Source organism: Micropterus dolomieu, linkage group LG04 (genome assembly GCF_021292245.1).
Source record: "Micropterus dolomieu isolate WLL.071019.BEF.003 ecotype Adirondacks linkage group LG04, ASM2129224v1, whole genome shotgun sequence".
NCBI lineage: Eukaryota > Metazoa > Chordata > Actinopteri > Centrarchiformes > Centrarchidae > Micropterus > Micropterus dolomieu.
In genome coordinates, this window is record NC_060153.1 from 29,151,477 (window position 1) to 29,175,408 (window position 23,932).

The 23,932-nt window shown below is 41.9% G+C and overlaps 1 protein-coding gene across 1 annotated transcript in view; it reads right to left on the minus strand.

The window, feature by feature from the left end:
* slc24a3 (solute carrier family 24 member 3) overlaps positions 1 to 23,932 on the minus strand; it is a 58,218-nt gene that overhangs the window by 18,821 nt on the left and 15,465 nt on the right. The window contains exon 3 of the mRNA XM_046046706.1: positions 2,036 to 2,112. Coding sequence (XP_045902662.1) covers positions 2,036 to 2,112 — 77 coding nt within the window. The remainder of the gene's footprint in view (positions 1 to 2,035; positions 2,113 to 23,932) is intronic.

The window sequence follows — 23,932 nt, forward strand, 5'->3', positions numbered from 1 at the left end:
AGTTGAAAGCTCTAGGTTGCCCTTTAGTTAAAGAGTATTCACTGTTCACAAAGTCAAGAATGAACTTTTTTATTTTATTATTAATACCTCCCATGGTCATCAGTTGCAGCCTTAGTTTAAGACCTTGTTTAAAGGCATGTGACAGATAAAGGAGCTTTACTGAGGAGACTGTCAGTGCTCTCACTTAAGGCGCTTTCACACTGCCCAATTTCCCGGGATTATTACCCCAATATGCTGGCTCGCTGCGTTGTGTGAAAGGTACCGGAAAGGGGGGTCCGATTTGATCCGCCTCTGAGCCGGGAATGTTGGTGTTGTTGGTCTGTGTGAAAAGCCACAGCCGCAATGCAGTAATAGGAGTCACGTTTCAAGCTGTTGTGTTACAAGTCGCTGTCTTTTCTTAACGGCCTAACTCTGAAAGTCCACCGACTCCAGCTGCGCCACATTTTTATTAAGTCTCCAGCCCGGAGTCAACGTCCACTGGAAGTGTATCAGCATTGACTTGTGATATATTTGTCATTACTGTGCTTTCTACTACCTTCTCCTCAGCGCTCTCACTGACCCCGTTTTGTTCCGTCAACTTCAGTCTGCATATCCACAGGGAGCATTTCAGAATCAGAGCATTTTGCCTGCCCGATTTTGCTGACATGTTTAGATTTTATCGATTTGGTAATCAGTGCTTGCTTTTGTGCTTCTACTATGATTAAGTGGGCTACGTAGATAAATGGTTAATTTTTTTGTCTGTTTGTTGTTTATTCTTGTTTTACGATCGGGACTCTGCACAGGGTAATTTATTTTGAAAATTCACCGGATAAGCTCAGGCAGTCGCGGCGTAGGCGGACTTAGCGAAGGTAACCTGGAAAGCCGGAATGCAATGTGAAAGCACACGCGGTTGCGGGATTACTCCACAGTGTTTTGTTCAGCATGAATGAGCGAATGCGGCATATTGGCGGACATTCCTTCCGTGTTTATTTCGGCTGCTTTAGCTTCTTCCCTAGCTCGCATCCTGACATCAGATGGAAATAGCTTGTTATACTGTGTTTTTGGCATAGTTTTTGTAAATACCCAAGCATCCTAGAAAAGGTTACTTTCATTTGCCCTCCTGCAACAGGAAAAGGCTAACTCAGAGGGTGGATGCACTCTAAGTAGTGACATTGCCTATAATGTCAGACATGTACTGGCAAAGTGGTCCATTTGGTAGTTCTTAGTGCTCTGTTTGTGCACAGCAAAGTTCCCTGGAGACGCTGCTCTGCTGGCATGAGCTTCCATTACAGTCAGCCCCCCAGAGCATCAGCAACAGCCCAACACAACATGGGTCATCATGTACTGGAACATTCTGCCTGCCTTGTGCCACTCATACCAGAGTGACTGCAGAGGGGCTCCATCGTAGCCTTGACCTCGCATATTGACCCCTGCTGGACCATGCTGGAGTGGCCCGTGGGGCCGGTCATGCATGTGCTGAACTGATGAGATACAGAAGGGGAGAGGAGGAGGAGGAGGAGGCGGGGGGAGGAGGAAAGGACTGGGCCTGATCCAGACGCTGTCTTCTGCTCAGCCAGAGAGGATGAAATATATACAGTTTGTTTAGCCTTGCTTTGGATGATATCCTGCCAGCGTTATCCAACGACTTGATAAAAAGCAAACATGACAGGTAATGACAACGACTGTGTCATTTTGGGATGGATTTAGGTTGAGGTGTTGCAGTTGTAGTGACTTATAACTCCACACAGATTTTACACACCAAAGTCTGTTTACAGGTCTTGGGAAGTACTACAGCATATGTGAAAAAGGAGCCCCAAGCCCATTGGTTCCTACCAAATATGTAAATTTAATAAACAGGTCACAATTATATCGTCTCATTTTTTTAAAAGGCTCAGTCATTTCCTTAAGCAGCAAGCTCTACGGCACAGAGGAATAAGCTATACTGTACCCTTTAAAATGCAATGTAAAAGACCAATTACACGCAGTTTCGCATGTTGACAAGACACACACACACACACACACATGAACACAGAGTTGTACGTGTAGTAAAACTTACACAAAGGACATGCAGGGCCACAGCTCCTTCAGTTCTCTCCTTGTGTGTGAACAGGTCTGTAGGGAACTCGTGCAGAGCTGAAAGAGACAGACACATACGGTTAGAACAGCATGTGAGGGTGTGTATATGTGTGCGTGTGATAGTGTGTGTGTGCGTTTTCCGCAGAGCGTGGTGCAAGGAACATACTTCCAATGTCCAGCAGAGAGGTCAGCGCTGTGAGCACAGAAACCCATTGAACTCATGTGTACTGACAAGGATCCTTGCCCAGAGAGCACCTTGCCCAAGTGTGTGTGACAGTCTAACTGCACTCTGCCAAGGACCGTGTTTGAGCATGCTTCCTCGGAGAGCGACAAGAATAGGGAAATGGAAAAAGTGAGCACTAGGAGGACGAAGTGGAGGGCAAAGAGGAGAGAGAGCATTGTAGAAATAGAGCAAGGGATATTTAGGGTAAGGCAAGTGGGATGGAGAGCAAAGGACAGAGAAAGGTTGGTGGGTGTTTAACTGATTTTTGCAAACTCCACTCTGCATGGAAATATGAGTACAAGTGAGCAAGAGAGGGCAACTGTGTGTGAGCAAAAGACGGAGAGAGGATAGTGGAAAGTTGGCACATGGAGAGCGTGTGAAGGGAAACAGAAAGAGGTGAAAAGGAGGGAGTTTAGTTTTAAATGGTGGTCTGAGTTATTCTTCCCCCTCTCCATGGCTTCTTGACTTCCTCCCCTCTCTCAGCCCCACAGTCCCTCCTTGACTGCCAAGACCAGTGACAGGCGCTTGGCTGCCGGAGAGTGTTGAAGAACCTTTGCCTCTTAGCCCTCAAGCATCAAGTCACCCTGTCATCATTTCCTCCCACACAGATCAGGAGCCCATTCACAGGCCACTGCTAACATCGGTTACATATTTCAGCACCTACACAGTTCCCTGGGAAAGGCCAGTTAGAGAGAAAGGAGATTTTGACTTCCGGAGATCAACCCACGTTAAATAAAAGGCAAATAAATTAAAACAAATTGGTTACAGTCCCAGGGCTTGAGGCACCTTGAGACAACATGAGATAAGTAAAGCACAGTGGTGCTATGAGCTAAACGCTAACGTCAGCATGCTAACACACTCACAATGAGAACGCTAACATGCTGATGTTTAGCACACAAAGGTCACCACATTTATCATTATAATTTAGCACGTTAGTCTATTATACATTGGCTAACACTAAGCACTAAATAGAAATGTCAGTACTAATGTATTTTGTCTAAAGTGCTGGACAAAGTGACGTTCTGACCTGATGATGGCGCTAGATGAAAAGTCAAAGGATCACTAAAGATATTACAATGCACCAAATGTCATGGCAATTCATCTCATAGTTGATACAGAGATATTTCTGTCTGGACTAACACAGTGGACCGACTAACCAAGCGACCGAGTGTCAGTGACATTGCCATCCCTTGTGAAGTACACTGCTACCATGGCTAGAAACTTCAAGCAACACAGGGACAGAAACATGAGACCAAGGGTTTGACTCGGGAACATTAAGGGCACATGGTATACATCTTAGTGTAGGAGGCTCATCACTACAGGTAGGATAACCATAAGAAAGAAAAAGAGCAGTTTATTATTTCAGTTACATTTAGTCTTATTTCAATCTCACATCCTTCACAACATGTTGCAGAGAGAAAATGAGCAGAAAGAATAGTTCACTACTTTCCCACTGTTTTCTCCCACTCTCCCTCTGTTTTGCACTCTGTTGACCTATTTGCATCTACAGTATCTCGCTGTGTTTGAGTGGCTGCAGTCCTCCTCTGCACTATGTTCTACTGCTATAACTTCTTAAGCCTAACACAATGCAGACCATCTTGTAAAAAGCCACAGAAGGTACAAAGCAGCAGTACAGACGGCCATCTCACAGCGACAGCTGGATGTGTTTAATATTTACTGTTACATGCCGGTGTTAGCTAGCTCAACCTCAATCCAGCCAAAATGCCAGGCTAGTGTGTGAAGGGAAAGAACAAGCACCTCTCATGGTGGGAATTAGAGCTTTATGTATTGTAGGCGAAAAGAAAAACACATTAATAATGTCTGAAGCAAAATGCCCCACCCGAAAAAATCACCATAAATAATCATAAGGGTGAAAGACAAGACTGAAAAAGAAAGACTGAAAAAACTCAAATGAAATTAGCAGAATGCTCTTCTGAAGTCTTCAAAGAGCCTGCAGATAAAAACCCATACTGCTAATTACTGTTCCAAGAAGCATGAAGCCCAATTTCCCATGAGAGATAGTAAGTAGATGTGCGGATGTGATGCAGAACCACAAACTCCCACAAGAAACCCACTGAACCTTCATGTAAACAAGGTGTTTTATTCACATCAACACTGAAAGGTTCCCCTTCACAGCACCTAACTCTTTCTAAATCCAATCAGAAACACACGCTGTGGCTCAGGAGGGACAGCGGGTCGTCCAGTGATCGCAGGGTTGGTGGTCCGATCACCAGCTACTCCTGTCCACACGTTGAAGTGTCCTTAGGTAAGACACTGCACCCTAAATTGATGGTAAAGTGCTTTAGACAAAAGCACTATATAAATGCTAGATATGTGGAAAACATACAGAATTTTACACTTAAAGGACAAGTCTGGTTTATTACTACTTGTTTTGGTAGTTTTAGCCATCAGTTATGACAACCATAACTTAAAATCTACTAAACCCCTCCCTCAAACAGCAACTGTCCAATCATAGCTTAGCAATCACACCTAGGCATTGCCTTCCTGTCAAGCTTTGTATTTCTCAACATGCTGAAGAGGTGTGCACGGGACTCTGCTAGGGAGGGTGGTAGCTTTTTCAAAACCAAAGAGCAAAAGTGTGATGGAATGGATGAAACATTATGATTATACACGCTACAAATGCAAATCCAGCTGCAAATGTTAGCATGTCCGGCTAACTAGCTTACAGCCTACAGTAGTAACCTAGCTGTACTTTCAAGGCGAAGAAGCATTTCATTAGCTAACTACATTTTATGGGTTAGATAGACATTTCATCCACTGTGCAGTATTTCACCACAGAAAACTGAATGTTATCAGAATCAAGGCTAACTTTAGCAGCTCTATCTGCTCTTTAATGGATTTGGAGAAGTTTATACTTCAGCAACTGCAGCGAAACTCCAAGATAGCATTACGCTCACCAAGCATTGGTTAGTACTCATCCTAAAAGATCTTCCTCTTGGAAATGTAAAAGAGAAACACACTGAGTACGAACAATGTAAGCTATGCAGCCAAACAGGGTTACCCTAAAACTTTGATCAAAATCCTAGTCCCAATTAGACGCCTGTCCCTTTTACTGGCCTAGTGTGGCCCCACGTTTTGACAAATAAACGCAGATCTTAATTAGACACTGGTCTGGTTTCTATTGAAGTTTTTTAAATGTATAAAGCCTCTTAAAGCCCACTGGGTCACCCGCTTCAGCTGGTTCAAAGCTGCTTATATCGCACATACAAATATAAATGTTTATGAACTTTTTTCAATACGGACATGTTACACATTTTAAGATTGGCGAGATTCTGCAAAGTTCAATTGTTCAGTTATTTTTATGGGAACAATTCAGACTTACTGGTATGGTATACAAGTAATATTCACCACACTTTTGTGCGAAAGGACACCTGTCCCAAAAATTAAAAAAGTAGAATGATGACCTCACATACAGCTAAAAGAGCACAGTGGAATGTAGACACATGCGTAATCTCATAACACAATGTTAATAACCAGCACAATGGTGGACAATAGCAACTCAACTCAGGAAGAAGCGGACGGCAGGAGAGCAGCCAGATTGAGGTGAATGGTGCTCTACATGAGCAGGTGATGAAAAGGGCTCAGCAGCTGAGTTCTGTCAAGTGGACATGGGGATAGAGACGAGAGGATGCGCTGGTCGAGCAGCCGGCATTCACCGCGTCTGATGCTCGCTGTGGCAGGGGGAGACACTGGCAGCAGATGTACTCATCGCCATCGTCTGGTTTACACCAACAAGGATGCAGACACACACCAAGCACCTGCCTCACTAACGCCTTGTTGGGACCTCATTTTATGGCCTACATGTAAGGCCAGAAGCCTTAACAAGTGGCCCACAGTGTGAATTATACAATGACAATCAGGGGGGTCGACCTTTTTTCCAGCTCGGCAAGGAAACCCAGTACAGCGCAGGCATGTGCTTCAGTGAACTAAAGTCTTACAGTGTCCTTGCTTGTTAAATGTATTATCTGCAGTCTGTAGATGATGAAATATCTAATTTATTACACCAGTTGATGGGTGTCCCATACCACACAACTTTTGTAGTCAAGGGTCTTCATTTCCGCTCAACCACAGATGCGCACAATGCTGAACCATAACCAAAGACACTATCATAAAACACAGGCTGAATTATCATCTCTAATTCCTAATTCTTTTCATTTCAAGTTTTAAGTTTCAACTTTGTTGAATATCTCCGTTCCTCGTGCTCATGCTGACTCTGAATGAAATGTAATCTGTGTTCAATAAAGTAGCAGTTATCCCTTTGAAGTAACACACCAGGATTTGAACATTTTTCAATTACCTTGCCAGGTAAAACTCCAGACTGAAAACACAAATGGTGTGCTTGTTGTAAAAAGACTCAAAAAAGAAATTAACTATTAAACTACATTGATGTCAAAATGTATCTCTACAATAACTAATCCTCAAGTTCACTGCTCATGCCTAAGCACCAGTGTTAGCTAACAATTAGATCAAATATGACATTTTACAGTGCGGTAATGAAATACCAAGCCAACATTGGTAATAATAGGGCGGGCTTTCAGCTAGCTAACATCAAATAGCTAAATTAGGAAAAAGTAATGTTAGCCTTAGATAGCTAACAATAGTTAGCTAAACTTCCACAGACACTTGACACAATCTAATTACGAAACTCCGATGGTAGAATATTTATGTGTGTTCAACAAGCTAGATGGCGAACTGCTTACATTAACCTACATTGTCTCCATTAGCTTGTTGTGTGGTGCAGTGGACTTTAATGAGCCACTGGGACTGATGCAGGCAGACAAGACGTTCAACTAAGGTCAAGGTTAGGAAATGGTATGGTCTATTTTAAGGGTGTCTGAAATCGTATTTCAACATTATAGAAACATGAATATAGGATATATATTGTAATATTTACAATTACAGGTAAGAAAGACCCTCCAATCTCGTCCATATTTCGAACTATGAAGTGGCCTATATGTAAGATGATAAGCCTGAACAAAGAAACGGTCCCAAAATCCCTCACACTCACAGCTGATTGTGAGAAGTAGAATCCAAATACCAGCTCCAGTAATTAGGATTTTGTCTTATTGTGTTAGCTCCTGCCACCGCCAGACGAGCCAATAATTACATTTTATCAAGACCAAGTCCAGCACCACGGCTCCTGAATGCAAGTTCACTGCTGGGTACTGTGTGAAAACGTGGAAGGCACATTGTGTCTTGCCATAGCAACCACGATATTATATACTGTCCTTTGTGTGCCTTTTTCTCCCCCCGCCCCGCCAGCTTAACTCCAGCTGTGCTCCACGCCATCTTTGTGAGGACAGGTCCTCCATTTTGGTTCCTAACTCCTTGCTTAAGCATCTGCCTGCGCCATTTTGGATCATTGCATGACGAGCCTTCTTTCTCACTCCCCCGTCTATATTGTCTCACACACACCCACACACACCCACATACACTTACATCACATGCTTGCTGATTGCTGTATGCTTTTATTGTGCTTTGAGTAGATGACAATGGTTTGTTGGCTGAAACTGTGAAACTGAAGCCTGTGGTTATTTGTGTACTGGGCTGTAATAACGACTGGTTGTTCACTATGCACTCAATATTGGCATTTATAGGTGGGCAAAACTCTTTTATAAACTGTTTCCATGTTTGGTTATTGGTCCCTGATGCCAGCGCCCTGGTTTTATCAATCTTCATGAATAGGTCTATTTTCTAAAATATTAATAACTTTCTGAATATATTTCTGAATATATTTTATTTTAACTTTGCTAGTTCAACCAAACCTGCCCCCCAACAGCATGCTACACCAGGCTTAACTTTATATGCTGCCGTGTGTCAGGGAAGACTCACGCTTTACACTTTATCTTCACACAGTTACACAGAGTCTGGGGAGCTGTCCATTCATGGTCTACTGCTGGTCACTGAGCAGCTACACTGTCCTGGCTGGGGATTAAACAGTTCGGACACAAGAGGCCAGAGCTTTCCTCACATACTCTGCTATGCAGAGTTTTCCCTATAGTCTGGTGACATAAGATGGCAGTGGTCACATCTCATTAATGTTTCCTTTTTAGGGGTATATTCAAGCTGATGGCAAAGCTCATTTTAAAGGTGGCAAGGTAAAAATATATCAAGTTGTGCAGAAAACTGTGTATAACTTGTGGTGGCATCCAGTTCATAAACATCAGGTGATAATAAGGAGGGAAAAATAAAACAAAGAACAGGATTTCCTGGTTAGTTTTGATATCAGTCAGAGGCTGAGCTACAGAGGCAAACTCCGAACACACACAGCCACAGCTACAGCTGACGTCTGTACAGGCATTACTGTACATAATCTGCTTGGAGCAAATAAACAATCCTGGGGTCAAATTTTAATCTAAAGTTTAATCTAAAAGCACAGTGAGACTTTTTGTATTATTAGGACATCACATGGAAAGGGTTCATTCTCTTTTCTGACTTTCCCGTGGTGATGGTCATTGGTTTGTCCCCTGGCATAACACAAGTGGTCATTTTACATTCGGGCATTCGAGGTAAGACTAAATCAAGCATTCTTGGGTTGTTTTTGTCACTGTTTATTTCTGGCTACAAGTGATCCAGGGAGCCACCACCAATGCACAGTCTGCTGAATGTCTTACAGCAAGACAGCCATTCATTAACACGAGGGCATATGATCGCTGCCATATGACTATCTGTCTAAAAACACAAAAGGTTTCTTTTAACTATACCCAACAGGTCACTTCTTATGCAACTGCTGCATTTGAAGAATGACTCACACCCAGCCTATTCAGAAACATATTCATACAATAAAGCTAAGTAAAGGAATGGTGCTTTCAGGTTCAACAAAATGTGCACAATGCCAGAAGATACCTAACCTGAGTGAAAACTGTCATGGTCAAATTACTCTACGCACACTGTTGCTGATGAAAGAGAGTTGATGACAAGATGCAAGCCTATCCGGAGCAAAGGCAGTAATGTTGCTGCTTCTGGCTCAGTTAGTCTGTTTCAACAGGAATTCCTATGAAACTATTTTCAAATACTGTAGGTATTAATCTGATCACAATGGCAGTTTCGGGGGGTTGGAAAATCTGTTAAAGTTAATTAACAAAACTGTCTACGGAGCGGATGAAATCGTATGAACAGCACTGCCAAATATATGCACACCCATCAGTCCGACTTGATCTGTTTGATCACTATCAGCGCTCCTGTCTGGGTGCCTGTAAAGTGTGCTCAACTGTTTCCGTCTGAACACAAACTCCCATAGCAACAAAGTGAGTGTCTCCTTGAGGTAGAGTGTGCTTAAGTAGCAGAAGGGGGAGGTGGGCAAAAATAATAGACTGCCAGTCTTAACCTGAGGGGACTCACTCCTCTGCTGCAGCCACTGCAGCCGCTGCTCCCCGGTACACTTTCCATTAGCGATGACGTTTGATGTACTACATGCAGAGCGCAGGCCGGGATGCGGTGCATTATGCATGATGTTTGGGGATTAGAAAAAAAAAAAATACATGTGCGGTATTGGTGGGTTGGGGGTAGTGGACAGATAAGAAGAGGAGGAGTGCAAAGAAGGAAGGATGTTGTTGTACTGATGGCACATTAGGGGAAGATAGAGCGAAAGAAAGAAAAAATGAGGTAGTTGGCCTGGTAATTAGCACAGTTGTAAGTGAGGTCACTGGGATAACCCTTAACAGCTGCTGATGGTGCTCTGGCCCCAACTACCCCTGCTGGCTGTGTTACACATACACACACAAAAAGCACACCAACACTGAACACACAGATGGTTCGAGACACAAACCCACGTGCAAAGACACACAAACACACAGGGGACCAGTGATATTTCCATTGTTTCCCTTTGTGCAATCATCCCGGTCTCTCCGTTCTCTTCACTATGCACAGTCACTGGCAGTCAATGTATCAATCAGCAATCAGGCTTCAGCTTGCTGGGGGACACATTCTGCCGTGGCGTGCATCATTCTCCTGTTGCAGCTGACTTCCTGCCTACCCGCCCGCCCGCCCGCCTGCACCATCCTATGCCTGTTTAATTTACCAGGCAATTTGGAAGGAGCCACTGTGAGCCACTGAGGGGCTCTGAATCGAGATGTAGCATGACTTCTCTTTTGGCTTGTTGTCCTCGTGTCGGAGCTCAGCGGTACCTTTGCTTTTGCCTTTAGGCTCCACTTAACATGGTGGGATGCACAAGAGTATCACGCTAGCTGGAGTGTTGTAGCATTTCGGCCAAATCTGTTTTGCTCCCGATCTTCACCCTCCTCAGACTCCTATTTGCTCCGTCTGGCATCCTTCTGCATAATTTCTAATGGCGGTATAGTGTGCTAGACTGTGTGAGCAATCTTTGATCTCACTAGGTTCTTGTCACTAACGGCCTAGAATTATGTCTGTGAATACAGGTCGTCCAGATCGTAGTAATCCAAGGTGGGTTAAAATCAAGGGCAACTAGACTTGTGTCATGTTACCTTCAGATTTATTACAGGACTCATAGGTGAGGCTGCAACTAACAACGATAACCTAACACTGCCTGTCAGCCTGTGCCCTCCTCTTACACAAATTTGCAAACCAACCAAAGTGAGGTGAGTCGGGCAGGGGTTAGGTAGGAGGCGTGGCTCTGTCCTAGGCCAAGTGCAAAAAAGCAGGAAAACTATACAGCCCTGAGTAAAGCTGGTTATGTGGCTATGGTAACACTACATCATCAGTAGTCATCACTACAGTCATCAAGTACATCAAAACTTGAAATGAACTCAGCCTTACACCATTAGCCCATTTTCTCGCTACCTCCATGTGTCAGTTTGAAAAAGCATGATCTGCATGATTCACATGAGTCACATTTTCAGGTCGGAAAATTCTGCCCTGTGGCCCAAAAAACATTTTACACAGGACACCATGGATGACAAAAATGTAAATGATCACTTTATGCACTGTGTCAAACTTTACCGCCACCAAAACCAGCTAGCCTAATTCTACTGTATGTGCACGACGTCATCTCAGTGTGAAGGGAGAGAGACAATAACAGATGATGAATGGTTTCAGGTTCACTTGCATTCATAAAACAATGTTTACACGTGTCAACTTTCATTTTTGGTACATCCCTCGGTCAGGAGAATTATTCCAAAGTCACAAAAGCAAGTTGCAAAAGATGCCGAAGCAATCAGACTTTTCGGTTGTTAATTCATTTTCTGTCGATTGCCTTGTTGTTCCAGCTCTAGTGAGGTTTCAGGTCATCATGTCATCACATCAAGTAATACACCATGAAAGCGGTCGAGTGTGTGGGTTTATATATAGAGAGGGAAACAGAGAAGAGAAGAGAAGTGGGATGACTGTATGTATGTATATGGTGGTGTTCCGTTTGCTCTTGGCCTGGAGCTCTCCTTCGCACATCTACTGTACAAATCCCAGTGGATAACCACTCTCGTCATCTTTACCTTTCCCTCACTCCCTCCATCTTTCACATTTATTTATAACCATCACAGAGATGGGGGTGAAAAGGTGCAGAAATGCTCGAGCGTCTCTGGGGATTTCCTGCAATCTCTGCTATTTAATTATAAAATATGGAGCCAGGAAGCCCGCAGGCCAAGCTATGTTCCCCCGTCACCACCTTCTACACATTGCTTTCACCTTGCCGAGCTCTTGCCATAAAGAGTTAATAAGAAATAATCACAAGTAATATCTTGAAGCTCACTTCATATCCTAGCATAATAAGAGCAAACCACAACGCAGGCCCACTCACTTAAATGAAGTGAACAGCTAAGAAACCATCAGTGTGTTACTCTCTCACAGGTCCCACAGATCACCAGCTACATGGATGTTAATGGTTTCATTTAGGGGCAAAATCTGTTGATTAGCCTATAATTATTCAGTGTCTTAACTGAGTTGTCCTGCCATCTGAAACTGCACATGTGAGCAGCGACTGTTAATGTTTGTTTACCAAAGTCATTTTGGGATAAACCGCAATTTAGGCGTCTGCCAATTGAATTTCAAATGGACGGACACCTCATTGTAAGGTATAACTACACGGTGCAGCAATAAGCCGCAACGATGCTCCCCAAGAAGTCCTACTCCTGTCCCCCTCGCCCTCTTTGTTACCGCTGATGATGTCATCTCTCCCGAGTAAGGGCCCGGGAGTCTTGCGTAACACAGGACAAGGCTCCGTATGCTCCGAAAGAGGGGGTGGGGTAGAGGGCACTTAGGGATGTGTGTGACAGAGCGAGAGCGAAAGTGAGGGAATGCAAGTGTGTGTGTGTGTGCATGTGTGCAAAAATTCTGCCTGCTCCCTCCTCAGTGATGATATAATACTTTTAGGCCGTTGTCATGGAAACGAACAGGCACCACTGGCTAGATTTGGCATTGGGGGGTAAGATGACGAGGGGAGGGGGTTGTCTAACTGCATTTGGAGATTTGGATGGCAGGCTCTTATGTGGATTGTGTGTGTGTGTGTGTGTGTGTGTGTGATGCTGTGGCTATTGCTGTTTTTTGCTGTTTTAATGACTAAGCATATGATATTACAGTTTAGTACAGGCAAGACCCAACCTCTGGAGTAAAGAGAGGATTTCACTGTGTGTGTGTGTGAGAGAGAGAGAGATAAACATACAAAAAGAGAAACAGAGCAGTACAGACACACTACGATCCATGTGACATCTCAAACTGATGAAACACTATTGCCAGTCAATCAAATACAAATTTGACTTACTGCTTCACAGATTTCACTGTCTGGAAAACAGAGCATGGGTCAAGCTGACATCTACATTCCTGATGTTCACTGTAAAGGATAATTGCAGTTTATTACACCTTGGTATCTCATTTTCAGAGCTTTGACCATTGTTTCCATTGGTCATGATGACATTGTCCTTACCAAGTGAAAGCAACGTTATGTAGTAATTGTATCCGAAAATAACAGCTTCAAAGTCATTTTGATAGTCTACTGACTTGTCACAGGGAGAATGGTGTCTCTCGCCATCATGACAATGGCGTAATGCTTTACAGCGCCAACACAACTCTTTAGCAAGCAAGCTATAAGAATAAGCAAAAGCTGCAGCCAGGTGGGAAAAGACGCCAATTTAATGTGAATTAGGTAAATAATGTGCCCGAGTTAGACAAAGAAGGAGAAGGAAAGGGAGATTGACAGCGGCGGGTGCATCAGTGTGCAGGAGATGTGAGCGATCGCTTTGTTTAAGTGTATTTGGATTCCGGTATTTTTTTATGATTTGCATGCGGCAAGATAAAATAGTTTGTTTAAAAATATCAGTGTGGCGCTTTTGAGATGGTGCTGTGCGTTTATTTTGTCTGCTTTGATTTAACAACGTGGTTGATTCCTTTACGTGATTGTTTAATGTGCTTATTAGTCGTGAGTCATGATGATGATATTGTTTCTTTACATTATTACGTCATTCAAAGCGGAAATATGAACATGATTCAATTAAGTCAGTAGTCGATATAATGGTTATACTTGTAGATGGATGATTAACTGGTTTATTTAAGAGCTGGGGTTAAAGTTGAATTATTATTATTCAGACTAATCGTCATTCTTAGATGAACTGCTTTATTTATTTGGATGTGATTAATAACTTTATTTTTGATCATGTGTTTAATTTGAGTCACAAATGCTGACGGTGTATAATTGGAATATTATTTAAATAAGGTGCAGAAAAGGTAAAGAAACGTGGACTAATAGTTACCCTTTGATAGTTTTTCACTGCATAGAAATTAATACTGACCTGATGTGTTTTTTTTTGTGTGTTTGCATTTAAAGGTTATCGGCCTACTAAACTCCAATGATGATGTATGAATTACAACTGATGATTGTGGAAAATTACATAAATTCAAAGACTGTAAGGAGCTGAGTTGTCCAAGTGTCCTCTTTCATCTCCTAAGCCTTTTTTCGAGTTTAAGGCAGTCACTGAAGCCAAACCCCAGATAACTCGACAACTTTAGTTAAGACTCTCTAGACTATTTTTGTGTTTGATGAACAAATTTTGGATCCTAAAGGAGATACGCTTAACGATTTCAGATACCCGCAGAAGGAATATACAGATTTAACTGTTTTTATCACAAAGTCGCTTGCTGGGTTCCTGAGTGATAAAAGGGACAGTTACTGTTTTTTGCCACGACATTTAGGATTCTCTGTGCCTTTTTTTTCCTCTCTCTCTTCTACATGCCTACACCTACACCCGTCACACACACGCCCTACACGCATCAACTAACATATCTCAAACCCACAGATAGCATGGTAGCCTAACTGAGCTGTGCTCCATGCCGTCTTGGTGTGGACGAGTAGAGTCCATCCTCCATTTTGGTTCTTATACCTTTGTTTAAGTTTGTGTATTGTGTTGTAATAACAGCCGGTAGTGACTGTCAGTACTTGGATTCATTCTTCACGACACTCAACATTAAAGGACACAGATCGACCGGGACATCCCTAGATCAAGTATGTGTTTATAGTTATTCCAAACGAATCCTTGTTGCTGCTTGGATTCTTTGAGAGCTCCCTTAAAGAGCAGAGCCGTTTCCACCAAATCTAACCGTACAAACTACAAAACTACAAAAAAAAGTCCCAGGTTGTAAGAAATCAGAATTATTTTTGATGTCGATTAGCCGACATAATCGATAATGTCGATTATAAAAATGTGTCGAGGCAGAATTTCATTGTCGAAGCGTCATTACAGAGATGTTGTTGAGATGAGATTTCTGGTTGTTCATTTGTAACTGCAATGCACTTTTTGGGCGCTGGGGGCAGTATCGCTTCCATTGTAAGACTACTCAAGAAGAAGAAGCATTAAATCAAGAAGCGGAAAGTTTTGTACATTATTTCATCACTAAATGTCTTTTGACAAGTTTTAAAGCAAGAAATAAATGGTGTAGATTTCGAATATTGGCAGTTTTACGAAAGTTGATGGCTAATCGAAAATGTGCTCAACTTTTTTGGGGATGATCATAGACTGTATAAAAGAAGCACACGTAGTCATCGTGACGTCACCTGTTGGTTTGTGCCGTTTTGAATTCTCGAGTTTGGCCGTTAGGGCGCCGCCATGTTGATTTTTCGCAACCAGCGGCACCGGACGTGACCATATTTGGACGAGATGGTGGAGCTAATGGCGCCGTGTTGATCTAGCTAGCTTGCTTAGCTAGGTGCATCTTTAATTCACGTTAAGCGTCATTTTAACCGGGATGATAATTTTGTCGAGCGAAAAACAGGCTTAAAACTAAATGTACTCACCAGAGAAAGTGAACAGCCGACTCCTAATACACTTTTTCAACGGCACTTGTTAAATTTACACAGTGCCAAGGGTACGAGTCACTCTCGCCAGATTGACAGGTCGCCATGGTAACAACTTGTCAATCATAGATGATCTCATCCTGAAGCCTACTCTGCTTTATAGTCTATTTTCCTCTAAATGGGACCATCATTTACTCAATGAACATCATGTTGTATTGAAGAAGACTTGAAACTAGCGACTGAGACCATAAACTCATCAGGAAAGTGTTTACTGAGGGAATAAATCAGCTGAGAAGTAGCCACATTTTAATCACGAGGCAATCTTATTTCTAATGGAACCGGACTTCTTTTTGCAACCAGAGGAGTCAGTCTACAGTGTTCGCCTTCCCGTTTGGGGTTGATAAGCTCCACAACCGTCAGTCACGCCCACACAGCCCTTTGGTCCCAGTCACACAGACCACTGCAGCAGCAACATTAAAGCAGCAACGACAGGCCACAACGGTAAGATAGTTTCGTTATTCTGTCTTTACAGAATAATGGTTTATTATTTTAAAGTAAATCAACATCTGGCTCATGATGTAGAGAACATTCTCGGCTCGTGAAACTTAGAAGCACTCAGTAAAACAGTTACAGTACTTACTTTGGTTTTATATAAATCTTATTTAGAATAGTAAACCGTCTTCACGAAATGATAGCTTGTTGAATAAGTTATATGGTTTGGTAAAGGTTAGGGGTTCAAGTCAACTAATGGAAAAAGTAATTAACAGATTAGTTGACTACGAAAATAATCATTAGTTGCAGCCCTGATGTCCTGTGGGGTTGCCTAGTTGTCATACTGAATAATTCACAGTTATCAAATGCTCTGGATCCCACAATAGTTGACAGAATTGACAAGGGGACAGTTTTATAGAGTAAAATGCCACAGTGGAACTCCATTAGCAGATCTGCGGGTGCCGCGGTGGTGATGAATAACAGTTAAATATGCCAATAATGAATTCCCTGCTAGCTCAGTCCACACAGGGGTGTGAAGCACTATGGATTTGCAATACATCACCCTCTGCTTTCTCTCGTCAAACTACCATCAACTGGAGGCTATCCAGCCCATTATGCTTTTGCATCTCACACTTCTGCTGGCTAATTATGCACAGTGGGAAATGTTTTCTTTGTGTGTGTTTGTGTGTGTGTGTCACTGTATGCTTTCCCTCTGTTAAAAAGAACAGAGAAAATATCTCCTGAATGATGCGATAACCACTTCCCTAATACATGGCAGTGAAATATGGTTTGCTAGTGCGGATGAAGGAGGGTATAAAACGGTGTGGTCTGAAGATTGCTTAGAAAGATGGACTGAGTTGGCTTGAGATATTAGAATGGGTCTTTTAGGGAGTGATAGTCCAAATACCATCTGATCAACTTTTTACATCTGTTTTGCTATTTAACCAATCGTTATTTGAAGGATCAGTAACTCTCTGGACACATTTCAATTAGCATCTAAACACAAATCTCTAGATAATGAAAGATAGAGGAAAAAAAAGATATGCCACAGCTGGCATGTACACTTATTTTGTATCTAGTCAAAGGGAATAAGTTCACTGAAGCACAGCACAATCGCCCTGGAAAAAAAACAAACTGACTTTTCGTCCTGATTTAGAAAACAGAATAATATGTGCTTTCCTAAAACTGAGAAGAACAGCCACTCAGCTTTAGGGCAAACCAAATGGTCTATGAACATCCAACTCATTTTATAGCTCTTAAATCCATACAGCTCTATTCCTCTACTATAAAACAGAGAGACCTTAAACCTGTCTGAGTGAAAACGTGTTTATCACTAACACATTGTACTGCTCCTGTAATCTTTGCATCTGTTATTGTGAAGGAAGAAAAAAGGGTAAAAAATGGTCTTGGCCACTGCTGGCTGGATGAAAATAACAAATATTATAGTACTGAAAAATTGCAGGTGAACTTAAGGCCCTGCACTGGCTGGAAGCAAAGCATTCTGGGAGTTTCGACTGGGGCCGGGAGGTAGAGCAAATAGAGCGGTGAGAGTGTTCATGTTAAGTTTAACATTGACACACTCTCTCTCACACAGATGATAGAGGGGTTTCATTCCAGCTGATGTCACGGACCCTTGGAAGTGCGGCCGTCATGTGAGGCTGTCAACGCTTTAATGTTGCTGGGACAACAGAGAGCAAACATTAAGGACAATAACAAAAACAACCAGAGGGATGGTGGCACTCAGCATAACACACACACACACACAAAAGTGATTAAAGTTGCATCTCCCACCCTCGGGGATCTGTACAAGCTCATCCCCGTGTACATCTCGTGCATATTCTGAGCGCACGTGGAGGGCTGGGGGCCTGTTCTGCACATGCTCAGTGGACGATGATGATGCAGGCTGACACATCGCATGTCGTGAGCGTAGTTACCGTGCTGAGCAATGTGACATTTAAGGACTCCCGCTTTTTTCCCTTCCTTGCACAGTTTGCAGCACGCACACACTATGCCCGAGCAAACTTCTATATGTACACACATACACAGATGTGCTCGCATGCACGCATTACACATATATCATGAGTCTAGCTCCCTTCAGCTGAGAAGATATAGTTTCTGCATGGTTTGAGTAGGACACATCACTCACTAGTTCATGACTCTATGTTTATTGTGCTGCATTAATCCTCTTCTCGCTCTTTGTAGTCCAAGATTTCTCAGTAGGGGCTGTGAGAAAGGTCCACTGCTAACTGTTTTACTGCTACAAAAGAAATTACATAATCTTACATGAACTATGAACTGAACTATGTATGAGCAGTCACATAACAACAGAATTATTATTTATGAATGCACAGCTGCAGTTAGAGGTCACAGAGATTGGACTGTGATTGAACAGTGGACTGAGCAAACCCTGGACAGGAATCATGAAACAAGCTGCTTGTAGTCAACTTCACTGTTGGATAATTCTGTTTTTTTTACAACTCATATTTTTGAAATACGTGCAATTCCTACAACTAAAATTGACAGTGCAAGAAACACGAGCAGTCAGATGATCAGGAGCAAGTCAACAGTTCAGCCACATACTCTAAGAAACTAAGCACACCCACAACCAAGTCGTTGAGCCACAAAGTCAGTCAGAAAACTGTGATGGATGAGGAGAATGGACACATTGGGTAATCATTCCTTTCAGCGTTCACCTTTGTTTTCACTTCCAATTAAGCGCCGTTTAGTGATGAGCAGGTAGTGTACAGTGGGGTATTTAGAGCTTTCTGTTTAAGTCATGTGCCTGCTGCGAGGCAAACCAACGCTACGAGAGTGGTGAGAGTGACCCAGAACAGTAAAGTTGTGGGCCGGACAGCTAAACACTGAGGTGAAACTAGCTTTAAGGCTCAAAAAATAAGGGGAGCTCCAGATTCAGGTGGTTGTTCTCTGTAGGTACATCACTACGAGCAACCCCTTTTACACTGTCACAAGCATGCACTGATCCGACTTATTCAGTCCCAATCCCGATACCAATACCTGGGCTTTAAGTACAGATTCTACACCAGTGTAAAATCAATTAGCTGTATTCCTCACTGTGAGGAAGAGACTGGGAATCATTCTGTAAGAAACATCAGGCTTGACTTAAATATTGCTTCCTAACTTTGCTTCTGGATGTGCTTGAATAAGTTCGCTATTATATATCATGCAGTGCTACCGCCATCCCTTGAAACATTGACTTTACAGATACTGCAATAGGGTTGAATGATTAATTGCATTTGCGATATTATCGCGATGTGATAAAACGAGATTTTCTAATCGCACAGGCTGCGATTACACTCTGGTCACATGACACCCAAGAGGAAAGCAGTCTGCAGACGAAGCATCAACTGGGATACAGAAAGATGGACTCCTGGGAGATTTGAACTGAGAGAAGGACGCATTAATTGGTGGTTGAACTGTGTATTGAGCGCTTACTGTATAACACACTGTGGTAAACTTAGTTCTTGTGATCTGTAGGCAGGACAACCTGATGATATTATCGTATTATTTAATGCCATGACTTGAATCTCAAATTATCTTTCTCATATTATATAATTTTTTTATTTCTTCTCCACCATAGCTCATAATAATAATTCATCTAATTCACCTAATTTCATCCTAACACAGGCCTGACCTACAAGAAAGAACCGTGTATGTTTAATCTAGCTAATATTGTGATGGTCATACTATACACTGATTTACTGCTTCTCCATTTTGAATAATACAGGAGGTAAAGAGTTTAAAAATGAATCGCATTTTAAATCGCAATTGCAATATTGGTAAAAAACAAAACAAAAAAACAATTAGATTATCTTCCAAAATCGTTCAGCCCTTTACTGCAAGCAGCTGCAGAACTTGTTGGTGTACTAAGCGTGAAATTCCTCCCAAACTGCTGACCTCTTATTTTTAGCTCCCTCTATGCTATGTCCTAGCAAAATGTTCGGGTCTACGCTATTAACGCGTCGTGTAGTGTGTGCATAATTGAATTGAATAGATCTAGTTATTTGGCCAGTATCTATTATCAGTATTGGATTGGTGCATCCCTAACTGTCACATTATTTTCACATTGTCATTTGACACATTGTTGTTGTCAACTATCAGTTACAGCCACTTTAATTTTTTTAATACTATAGCTTGAGACATATGACAGTAGGAAAAGCACAGGGGTAAATACTAAAATGAATGATGTCTGAATTCCATTTAGCTGCTTGTGCTGTGTTTTATGGTTTTAGGGTGCTCTTATTGTGCATGCCGTCTGACCACCACACTGTCACGGCTTACTGAAACCTGAATATAACAGATCCATCCTTAATGTTAATAGCCACCATTACAGTTCCTCAACATACCCTAATGTCCTACATACCCCAGAATGCATGACAACAACACACTGAAAATGATCTATAGTGAATGTAACTGTACAACAATATTGAGTAAGTTTTGCATGCGCTGTGCTGTCCATGTAGAGTGCTGTCTGTGCCTCTTCTTTGATAGATGTCCCCCTGTATATAGAGAATAATGGCCTCAACTAAGAAGCACATACTTGTGACACAAAAACCTTATATTTAGTGATAGTGTATTTGCTAGTTGATACTCTAGCATATCTAATTTTCCATTAATTTTGATTATTCTGACCAGCATGTATTTGAATATACACAGCACATGTAGTCAGCAGTCCTGCAATAAATTTACCTTCACAAAACTTACATTGTTTAGTTTTTCTTGAAACTGAGAGGTGTTGATTCAGCTGTATGGTCGTTCTGGAGGCTGTTTGTGGTGCTGTTGAATTGCATTGTGTTTTATTGAGAGGTGTTTCTAATTTTTACTTGACCTTCGTCAATAAATGACCCAAAAATGCAAGCTGCATTATATGTAGCTTGTTCTTTAGAGTAGAAAGTGCACACTCATTTAACCATCTCTGAATACATAGAGCTGAAAAAAGACAGATGTGCCAATACATGGAGTTTAAACATGTATCACGACTGAGATGCAGCAATGTTGCCAAATCAAAATACAATTTTTTTAAGGAAAAGATTGAGAGAATCTTTTCTAAAATACACCATGGTTAATTAGAGAGTAATTTTACTAATCACTTTGACTCAAGTACCTAGAACATCTCTCCTCTTGATAAAAGTTGATACAGACACTTTTCCGAAAACAGGTGGTCAATTCTGCTTTCTGGTCAACAATATGTTAGGTATCTAAAGTAAGTGAATCCAGAGTCATACTGCATGTTGCATTCACCAGCACATCAGCAAGGTCAATCAGTGTGACTGAACTCATGGGGCTTAGTTAGGGCATAACCCTGGCCTTTCATTATGCCGTCGGTGACTCAGTTTAAAACAGTGTACATCACCATGGTAACACAGGCTGCACAGCTCACTCTGAAGCAGGTTACGATCAGTCTATTGAATCCATGTATAAAGCTCGACCCCTCGTGATTCATCTCTGTGGAAAAATGGCATCACTGCTGCATTCAGATCACATGGACGATAAAATGCAAGGAGAAACTGCAGTTCTACATAACTGATAGAACGAGAAAAAAAGATCATATTACGATTATTTTGGCTTGTTGTGAATTATTAGTCATGATTTTATTGGGGGCATCTCTGCAGCACCACAATGCTTCATTTAAAACAGTATGTTGTGACACATTGCACCTTTATCAGAAAATAGCAGCTCCTGTGATACTGGACATTGCACTTGGCGATTTCAATAATATTTCGATTAGTTGTTCAGCTCTAACTCAAACTGTACATATGAACAGTGATTTATTATAGAAGAGATACATGTCTGTACTATTTCTAGGGCTGGTTATAAAATATTGCGTCCAAGAAATAGCAGGTACCTTACAGAACATTATTTGAATATTAATACAATAATGAATGAATTTTAGTGTTACGCTGACATTTTTCATATGAGTGACTGAAGCAATAGAATGTACCCACATTCCCATTACCTCAGCGTGATGCCAGCTTAATGAACAGAAAATCTTTTCACATCTGCAGCATGGTAACACAGTAATGCATCAAAGGTTTGAACACCGCGCCTTAATCACAGGCACTGATAAGACTATTAAAAAGGTCATATTCTGCTTTTTGGCTTTTTCCCTCTCCTTTATTGTTTTATATATCTTTTTGTGCATGTAACAGGTTTGCAAAGTGATAAAGCCCAAAGGCATTTACAATCTCCCACAGGAAAAACACTGCTCCTGAACTTCTGAAAGCAGCTGGATTGTAGTCCAGCCTTTACTTCTGTAACCTATCTCTCTCTGTCTCTATTCACCTACACCAGCCTTCAGTTTGTCAGGGCCCAATCCTCGTTACTTTGCCTGCCCGTCAGCCCCCACCTCTCGGATCTCCGCTTTAGTTCTCTGCCTACTTACCATCCACCTTTTTGTTCACACTAATAAACATCCTGAACTGCTCTCTGTCTCCGGTCTGCTTCTGGGTTCTGTTTAGGAAATCCTAACACTTCTGCTTTCGTGAAACCGAGTCAAGGCTAAATTCCAGGATATCTGGAAAATCCCGGCCTAATCCGCTATCTTGGTTTTGTGAAACAGCCCTCTGGTTACTGGCTGATCAGGACCCGCCCTACTCTGCTTCTGATTTGCTAGTGGTCCTTAACCAGGTACTGCACATGTGTAATTCCCAACAAAGATCCAATAGAAGTGAGATGCTTCACTCAGTCCCTTCAGTATTTCTGGGAACTTTTTTAGTGATTGTTACACGAGCATCAGCTTTAAGTGCAGTGCTTATCAGAGACATCATACTACTGTTCACTGGCTAAACTATGGCAGAGAGACCAAACTGTGAAGCTTTATTTCCACCAAAGAAATGGTTGAAGTGTGGGAGCATTTCGAGTACAGACTGACCAGGGCGTTATTGAAGAGGTGACGGATCACCTGTTCAAAAACATGCCGTTAAAAGGTTGCTGCTAAAGAAACGAATATCTAACATTTCATTAAATTTGATGCAGCACCTATGGGATCATCACCAGCTTTGCGCGCCCAAGTAAAGGAAATAACTGAGTTAAATAACGTGGCAAGTTGGTAGGGAGTTAAATATAAAGGTGTAGTGAACAACGGTGTGGATTTGTGCATTTTATATTGAATAAATTTGGAGCTAACCTAAATTCCTTTCTCCTCCCCAGAGAAGAAGGGGAGGGGTCAAAGTTGCTTTCTCTAAGTGCTATCCCGACCATAAAACTGGCACCTTTTTGATTCCGAAGCTGATAACGCGGGGCCTGACTGTTAAACTGACAAAGGGACACGAACCAGCCATTGGCATCTCCCTGAACAGCCTATCAAAACTGGCCCCCCACACACGTTTCCGAGGCAACTGACCTTATTCTTTGTTTTATTACCACATCAAAAGGATACTCCTTGTCTCACCTAAGTGTGACATGGTCCAGACACTGAACTTTCAATGTAAAAGGACTGCAGTGTCCAAAGACTCAAAGCATTTAATTAAGTTTAATTAAATCTTTAGTTATTGGATTACGTTTGCCTCTATTTGAGTAGTTATGTTAACTGTTGTTGCTATTTGTTGTTGATATTAGTGCTGAAAAGAAGTTACTTGTGCAGTGTTTTTATTTTCAGCAAGACACTCCTTCATCTGATGTAATCAATGCTTGTTCATAATACTTTCCTACAAAATTCCTTTAGAAATGATGACAAAGGAATGTTTTACTATACTCTTAATCGCCAGCTTGAATTTAAGGATGAATCAACAACATTCCCAGTTCCTAAGGAGAGACGATCTTTGATTTAATCCAAGCTTTCCTCATGTAACCTGAGCTCCCCCAAGTGGACGAAATAAGTATTACATGCCCTCGTCGGAAATGCCGTTAAATGTATAAATATCCTGACCAATAATGTGACAATTGTTTCCTGTTACCAAATGCTTAGAACAGTACAACCGTTCAACCAT